Source organism: Glandiceps talaboti, chromosome 21, assembly GCF_964340395.1.
Source record: "Glandiceps talaboti chromosome 21, keGlaTala1.1, whole genome shotgun sequence".
NCBI lineage: Eukaryota > Metazoa > Hemichordata > Enteropneusta > Spengelidae > Glandiceps > Glandiceps talaboti.
Window position 1 is genome coordinate 7721752 of NC_135569.1, and position 9573 is coordinate 7731324.

The 9573-nt window shown below is 35.0% G+C and overlaps 1 protein-coding gene across 1 annotated transcript; it reads right to left on the reverse strand.

Moving 5' to 3' along the window:
- Window positions 1-1792: 1792 nt before the first annotated feature.
- Window positions 1793-4416, reverse strand: LOC144451603 (nicotinamide N-methyltransferase-like). Its single transcript, XM_078142492.1, has 3 exons — window positions 4151-4416; window positions 3407-3614; window positions 1793-3031 (listed from the first exon to the last, which is right to left on the reverse strand). The coding sequence occupies exons 1-3, from the start codon at window positions 4302-4304 to the stop codon at window positions 2596-2598; spliced, it is 798 nt and encodes a 265-aa protein (XP_077998618.1). The 5' UTR covers window positions 4305-4416; the 3' UTR covers window positions 1793-2595.
- Window positions 4417-9573: the final 5157 nt, after the last annotated feature.

Below are 9573 nucleotides of genomic sequence, written 5' to 3' on the forward strand. Positions count from 1 at the left end.
GGTTATTTTTAAAACATGATGGATTTTACATTGTCTTTATGTTTGGAAAAAAAAGAATCAATCATTACTACCAGCCGGTATATAAAATGAAATCCATTTAACCAGAAATAGCACGTCTGACTCGACTAAACTCGTAAAACATTGACACATTTCATCGTCTGTCGCGACAACTATTTACCAATATTGCTACAATTGCTATGTTTTGCTATCTTTAGGTGGTCAATATCCTTTAAAGGTCTAAAACTGTAACAAGCGTAGCTAAAAAAGATGATAAAATGTAGCAATGTTACATTACATTTTTCTTGAGACAGACGACAAAATGTAGCAAAGTTTTATAGTACGAGTTTCAGGTTAACTGGCATCCGCACTACGACTAGTTTGTAGCACTTTAACATACATATCCATAGGTCAGATAGATAACATATTTAGATATTTTAATATGATATGGCGTAACTTGATCATGTTTACAAGGTCGCCTTATGTTTTCATTATTATATGATATAACTAATATGTTAACATACCAGTAAACGTATATATACATAGTCATGCAGTCAATGCCTCCAATTACATATTAAGTACACTATGTTATATATGATTCACTTTACTCAGAGGTGTGACATTGTTTTCTTTTCACCATGACTGCTAGCCTTTTTATCCAATACACCTATAAAATTGACTTCATGGTGAAAGAAAAATAACGAGACATTTCATAGCATGATATTTTTTCACGATGGCATATATGTATGAAGTGATATTGTATTACAAATGCTATTCAACTGTTGATTATATTCTACATACCGTACAGTACGTAGGATCGGAGACTGAAGAAATCAGACCTTTTTCAGTAAACCCGGACGTCGTGGTTGAATTTCCGTCAATCTGCAACAATAGCCGGGTAAGACTCCAAACTCCAAACCACACCGAACCAAACCTCCTGCACAATCTCGCCTCACAGCTTTCACGGTTGTCGCTGACACATTAAATATAGGAGACAATGCGCTTACTGAGAATGCGTAGAACGTGGTGAAACACGTCTGGCATGCAGGTCAGGTCCGTAAAGGTCGTGACCGGAAAGGTCAATAGATATATTACAGTGAAGTGATTGTCGCGTCAGTGATTTTAAGCTTACATAGGGTGAGACCAGCGCCCGTGGACATTCGCTTACTGAATTTTACGACAGGACTGGTTCACCCACATTGAGCTTTGGAACCGAGTTACAAACAAACAAGCAATGCATATGTGAGTATATGAAAATACCATACACCAGAATATCAAACTACATCTTCCGCTATCTATACATGTATGTACGAGTCTGTATGTGTACCATGTTTGATATATATATAACTTTACACTGATTTTCTATATATAAATAATATCATACACCAGTTCTAACCCAAATACTTCGAAGAGACTGAGCTCCTCTTCATTGGTGGATCTCCAGTTCTGTCAAACATATCAAGTTCTGTTACACTTTAAATACTGAAGACAGTAGTTATTGTCATGCAAAATAGTGTATATATATATATTATATATATATATATATATATATATATATATATAATATAGTTTTACTACTGATATTGCATCGAGCACTTTTATCTCCAGTGAGACACGTAGCCCATCCGGAGTGATTTGAATAACGGAAGTCAGTGTACTAATCGAGGCGCTATCGACTAATTAAATCTGATGAGCATGGTGACATTTTAATTGTTTAACTATATTGAGGAATGAATGAAATAAGTTACAAGTCTGTTATCTCATATTTACATCATTTATGAATAAGGACAATTAACTACATACGACTCGATTTTGTGAGTAAATGTCACAATGTTATATTATTAAAAAATCGTTGGATCTTGACCCTCGTCAGATTTTTTTTCTGATACTTTAAAAGTTTGTATATTTTGCTCTTTCTTTCTGGTGGAATAATCAATTTCGAGGCATACAATATGCAAATGTAATGATGAACAAACAGTGACAGCTATTTCCTTATAGAGGTAAATATATATATGTAGTACTGCTCTTTCAATTACCACATCAAATAGCAATTATCTTCATATAGTGAGACCTCTACTATCACCAATGATTTTATTTTTCCAAATAACACCCAAATATCAATGAGAATACCTCCCCTCCACCACCAATAAATGCTGATCTATGCAAATGGTTATAATATATTAAAGTGGCCATATGGATGAGGATTGGGTATTTATTGGATTTTTAATTATAAAACAATTTTATCATGGCATCCTCCTCACAAAAATCAATGTGAAACAACAAATGCCAAATCTTGATTCGTAACACAATAAATTGCAAAAGATTACTAAATATGTCAAATGTTTGTTTTTGTAAGTAAAATAACAAGCTTTTACACATATTGTAGCTTTTTGCAATGTAGTGACTTACAAACGCAGACTTTGTTTTTATGTTGTTTCACATTGAATTTTCAAGGAGGATGCCATGATAAAATTGCCAAAATAAATACCCAATGCTCCTCCATATGGCCGCTTCAACAATGTTATTGAAAATGGTTATTCTTAAAATAAAGAATTTCTATAATGTAGTTGAGGGTAAATAAAAGTAAACTTTCAACAATTACTTCTTCTTGGCTGTAAGAAATAACCATCCCTCGTAATCTGAAAGTGTTCTTCCATCAACAACCTTATCTTGTATAGGAAGATCCTGGATTCCATTGATGTCAGTAAAACCTGCCTCCGCTACGGTCTCCTCAATGAAGGGTCTGTTCAGTTTAAGACTGTAAAAATACTTTCCCCCAATATCGTAGAAGGACTGACCGAGAATTACGAACATAATAAGGGTACCACCACACTTTAAGAGAGAGGCCATCTTTTTGATCGCCATCTTGTACTCTTCTAGATCCATGCATGCCGCTTCGATGCAGAGTGACGTAATAACGGCGTCGAACGGCTCTAAGACGTTTGGTTCTAGAGGGTTACTTTTTAAAACATTACATGGAATGACTTCTTTGATAGCTTTCCGGAGTCTCTTAGTTCGTTCTTCACAAGTTTCGCTGAAAAAAATACCCAAACCGTTACTATAAATACTGGCTCAAGCGAAAGATAATGATGTTTGATAGGTATGTTACTCTTAGGGCTATTACTGACCTTGGGTCTGTGCTTCGAAGCAGAGTGACGTAATAATGGCGTCGAACGGCTCTAAGACGTTTGGTTCCAGAGGGTTACTTTTTAAAACATTACATGGAATGACTTCTTTGATAGAAGGGAAGAGTGCTCGGGCGCACATCCTAAACGCCCTCGCCTTTCAGATGTAACATGTGTAAAGTGACCGGAGGACATTGGTCGCGTGTAATATCTAAAGAAAGCCCGAAGGCCTAGCAGCTTTTTATTACAGCCTTTAATTTATACGTACGTCTATAGCTACTCACCTTTTGCCTTCCAATTCACATATGTAGGTGATATATTCACTCCAGTCCCATGCCCCTGGCTCATTTCTGACCCACTGCTCAACCTCTCTACGATTAGGTTCGGCAAACTCTGCTGCTGTGATGTCATCGAATCGAGAACACGCTTCCGCCATCAAATGTACTGTTGGGCCACAGCCAAAATCCAACAATCTCGGACCGGTAAATGTCTCTTCGTGGAGTAAAAATAATATTCTAATATAGTTTTATTTTCTACATAGTTTTATCAGAACATCACTACGACATGTAGCAACAGTAGTGGGGGTAGAGATGTCATCCAGTCATATGTTTGAGCAATGTGATGTAACGAGCGTTCACAAAAGCACAACCGACAATCAACGTAACAGCCAAAACGAAATCGCTACATCCGATTTTAATCAGATTAGGGTTCGAGGTGACTCGTCATATAGGAAATAAAATAGACTTGCTCCACATATGCTTCATACAGCGTAAATATTCCCTAAAGTCAAGATGGGATATACAAATGCAAACATACTAATACAATCGAACTAGAAAATAAACACAACAGCAACATCATGTCATTGTATTGAAGGGTTCAACCCCTAGATGACCCCCCGGCTCTGTGGGAGAAACCATGTAGCGAAGGGCCAAGAACATTTTTGGCCTACTGGAAGCGTATAAACCCAGCGCTATGCGAATATATATGTCTAGCGCTGACGTTATCGCAAACACTTACATTATACTAACCATTTTTGAAGTAGTCGGTCATTATTTTCAAAATCATTCGCCAAAGTCCTTCATAGCCATCTAAAGAACCATACACTTGTTTGATATATCCATGCACATCGAATTCGGTATTGTAGTCTTCACCGGAGTATATCTTTTCTTCACTTGTGGCCATGGTGATTGTTTGTGGTCTTATCTTGTCTTTTGGTTAGAAGTAGAGATTTAAATTGTTGACAGTTCCACAAGTGGTGCCACTTCGATGGACGACAAGAGAGGGAGCGAGGTGTACAACAGGTGACCTCCAGTGCCGTATTCAAATTACTCGCTCCCATGAACTTTGTACGTTTTATGATGCCGAGGTTGAGGGCGCACAATACAGAAAGCATGAGCATTTTGGATCCTTCGATAATTGCAGGAGAGCACATTTTATAAATCACACCTCGGGGAGAAACATATTTTAGATTATAGGATTGGTAGATGGTCACATTCTACTTTCACTCATTGTATCATAATCAAACTTTCCAGTATTTTGGCATCCCATCACTAACATCAGTGTCACGTATTCAAAAGCTACCACATCCATATGTTGCCACCAGGAAATATCAGTCAAATACCACAACTCAGTCAAATCACTGCTGACAATCATACAGTTCAGGTGCGAGGAGAGGTCTCCCAGGAGTGAAGGGGAACAGAGTAGTATATAATGTGATGAAGTGACCTCAGTCTTGACAAATATCGATATTGCACTCATCTAGTCTATCTGGGTTCTTGTAGTGTCAGCTGTATGGAGGACCTGGTGAAATTTAGAGGCTTGTTTGGGAAAAGACTTTCTTGGTAATAACTAAGGGGGTTTAATGAATAGAGCAAAATCGAAGAAAATAGTATTCGTTCTCGCGCATGTCTTTTTTTCAATGTGTTTGTACACCCTATGCAGTCTGCAGATCTAGGGGAAACACAAAACGTGCGCTCCCTACATCAATTGCTACTTCAGTGAAGACAACTGCAGAGCCAATCATGAACAGCATGCAAATGATATCTGCCACACATACACACTAATTGCTCTACCGAACTAAAATAAAGAACAGTAACCGCCATAAATAGGAGACTGAGTGACAAATTTATTGAGAATAACAAAAAAGTACAAAAAGTAAATAATTCGCATCGTCCCACCATTTTAGATATAATGTACTTACCAGAAACAATTCTTTTTTTTCTTTTCTTTTTTGGCCTAAGCCGGGTGCATGTAAACGATTCAATGACATTTGCATATTAAAATGTGAGAAATCTCTATTATGACTTATCAACAATTCTAAGAACGACAAAAGATAATGTCAATGCAATCAAAAGCATACATTATCATCCATTATCATCGCTTTATGCCAGGAAAAAATAATACTGCTCAACAGGCAAACTAGTCCATCACATTGGGTAAGTAGGTCGAATTGTTTATACAATGACTGGATGTAAACACTAGCCGTACATATAATTATGGTAAAACATTTAAAATTGAGCTTACTTGGTACTTTATGACGTCATGTTGATATACAACAGTTTATCTTTCTCTCAGTTCACTCTATCAGAGCTAAGTAAACCACTATAATTATATAGATATTATAGTTCAAGAGATATCAATAAATGTCCTGTCTGCAGCATCAGAGACAAGTAAACCACTATATACAGATATTATAGTTCAACAAATGTCAATAAAGTTCTTGTAAGCAGCATCAGAGCCAAGTAAACCACTATATATAGATAATGATTGTATATAATTGTATGTAAAGTGCTTTGAGCACCCAGACTGGGTGGGAAAGCTCTATGTAAAAACCAACATTATTAACATCATTAAGGCACTTCCATACTGTAATACCGGTATAGTTTGAATAACGTGTAACACAGCATTTAACATTGGGAATCCTGAATAGTACCGTTTCGTACATTATAACTACTTATATATATAATATTATTTGTATTGTAGGCATTTCCATTTGATTGTAGGCACTGCCATTTAGATATTAAACAACGTGATTTCATGTTAGTTAGTTACCTTAGAAATTTCGCCAACCCGATATGCATTGAGGGCGGGCGGTGGTTGTTGCATCTCATAGACATCTGATCACCTTTTATGCCACTAGAAGTTGGACTTAGATCTTTTAGTAAGGTACCATGTAGAGCAGTTATCAATGTGACACTTAATCAATGCTGACTAAAGAATCTTTCGTTTCCAAATATAAATTCCTTCTGTAGAGGAGTTTTGATTTTTGAAATATTTAGTTATGGAATTTGTTTACAATAATGCCACCTGATAGTGACTAGTCTAACATCAATCTTAATATGTTAATTACGTGCTACTTTAACTCAATATCATTCAATATCACTCGCATTACATTTGAATGCTACGTTTCAACGTTTTCAATGTTAAACACATTCGTTTACTTGTTACAGAAATTCGCCATTTCATGCACTGGCAATTTTCCTTTACTCATTTCATGACCTGAGCAGCTTGATTACATATTTCATGAAATGGGCATTTTCACAGATTGGGTGTAACATATAGATATTGATGAATAGATGTGTGTGTGTGTGTGTGTGTGTGTGTGTGTGTGTGTGTGTGTGTGTGTCGCTGTCTGTCTGTCTGTCTGTCTGTGTATGCATATGTGTCTGTATGTGTCTGTGTAGTTTAGTGTCTGGTACACCCGATAGTTGCTGATTTTAACTGTACAACCACTGTCTTCCAATTTCACGAAACCAATATCAACATGATGTAAATTAAGTCAGACTATTACATAGACACAATGTGGCGTTCCTGGTAGATTTCGGTGACACCTACGAGGTAATAAAAACAAACATGTGCTATTTAAAAGTCACAAAAACAAATTGATTATGATCAACGTGTAATGATATATCTTTAGGACACAGACTGTAAACACAGACGCCGTTGGTGCCCAATAGGTCTAAAACTATTTATTTAGACAAAGACTAAAGACTTCCTAGCTTAGATTAACAGATTGTCACCGATGACAAACTGGTGGTTAGAGCAAAACATCCATTGACATTTCTCTACCATATGCTAATGGTAATTAAATGGATTATCGAAAAAACTGAAACCTAGATGTGCTCTTTATGTGATTTGGTTCTTTTATTTCAAGTCCGGGGGATGAAAATATCCCCAATAAGTGTTTTTTTTATTTCACACCCTGATTGCGTTTCAATATTCAGTCTATTCAGCTGGACATAAGTATATGATGTCATCTTACCCGGCATACATCATGTCTCCATCGTCTTTCATCATCACTCCAATAGTCACATCTATGTTGAGCCATACCCACTGTAAAGTCGGTCTGAATATCTGCAATAGTGAAATATTGCCAGTCATTTCTAAAAAAAGATAGATTTACGAATTGAATAGCCAACTGGGTGATATTAGGTTTTTTTACAGTGACATAATCTTACAATATAATTCTTTCCACTACTAAACGTTCAGAATATTTATTCTTTGATGTTCAGTAGTTATATATATATACATATATATATATATATATATATATATATATATATATATATATATATATATATATATATATATATATATATATATATATGTTTTGAAAATATGAACAAAATTACATGCTATTGACCCTACAGAACTGTTTCATGAGGTGTGTATTCCTCACTCATCAGGGGTAGAATGGAATATACTATATTTCAAAACATGTATATACGTTGCTCTACTAACCGTATTGGGCACTTTTATGTGGTTATATCAACACCCAGTCAATTATTATTATTATTATTATTATTATTATTATTATTATATATATATATATATATATATATATATATATATATATATATATATATATATATATATATATGCACTGTCTTATATAAGCACTGTCTTAGCAGATTGATACTCACTGAGTTATATATATATATATATATATATATATATATATATATATATATATATATATATATATATATATATATATATATATATATATATATATATATATATATATATATATATAGTAAATAATAATAATAATACACCACTAAACCTCACTGTTTTCTTAAAGTCACTTACCTGCTGGCAAAGCAAAGGTAAAGATGTAATTTCCATTATACCAGATGTCATGTTCTGGGACGAATACATCGAACGATGTACCAGATATCTTCACAGTTGACGTGTGTATCCACTCATTGGCGTTTCTATGACCATTCTCGTAATACACCATAACAGTTGTGTTTGCCAGAATGTATGTTAAGCCATTTAGAGTAAGTTGCAGGGCAGCAAATGGTTCGGTGACCTGAAACATGGTATAATATAAGCATATACGTTAGGGGGGGGGGTATCTTTAATAGCAATTCGTTATATACTTTGAGAGACCTCGAAAGGTCATTGTAATCATTCTCGCATATAACGACCTTTCTAAAATAATGTTTTAAAACTTTGACAAATTTAAAGTGCAATTACGAGTCTTGCTGAACACCGGGTAAGCCATTATTGGAAACAATCAAAGTTAGGACCATCGATTAGTAATTTGAGCATGACAAACCAATGACCAGTCGCAAATTGTCTTCTTGTAGAACAACTAAGATATAAATTCCATACATTTCTTTTGAAGGCATTCAATTTGTGTTTCTTGTTTTCTTAATGTTTAATATGATTACAGAATGATGCACTCATGAATTACAAAATTGTTATTTTCTTAACGGGTATAGTGTATTGGATGGCATTATTAAGACTAGTGTACCGTATCAAAATATAAAATTTTATAACATCTACCTTTCCACTCCAGGTATAATTCGTCCAATCCTCAGATGGGGTCATCGTCACATTTTCACCATGGTAACGTCTCGGTGACGGTCTTCCTAACCAAACTTTAATGTCTTCTTTTGTATTATTTACTATAAAGCAAATTGTTATATAAAAAAACTAGCATGCACAATCTTTTCTTGCTTCATCTGATCAGCATTTTTAAATACAGGGAGTCCAAGTCCAAATTCTTACAAATGTTCTATGTTGTAAGATAATCTAGATAGATAAAGTTTTTATACACTGAATGAATGTCGGTCGGTCGTAATGACTATTATCATTAAACATATACATTATGATAGAATGGCGCTAAGAAATGATGTCTCGCCTTGTCTTGTCTCGTCTCGTTTCGTTATCGTAACTCTACCTAATAATGTCTAATGTGAAAAGACTTTTAAAAAAGTCCCTTGCCAGCTTTTAAGTGATAACCTTTTTCATAAATTACCCAAGAGACTTGTACAAACATAAATTTTCATTAATAGTTTGAAAACATAGTCTTTAGGAGATTTACCCGTTATCTTGGTCCCATTGGTAAAGGAGAAGGTCAAACCGATTACGTCATAGTTAATCCCCTGCCATCTTCCATTGAATGGATTGTTAGTGATTCTGTAACACTGTAAAGATGTAA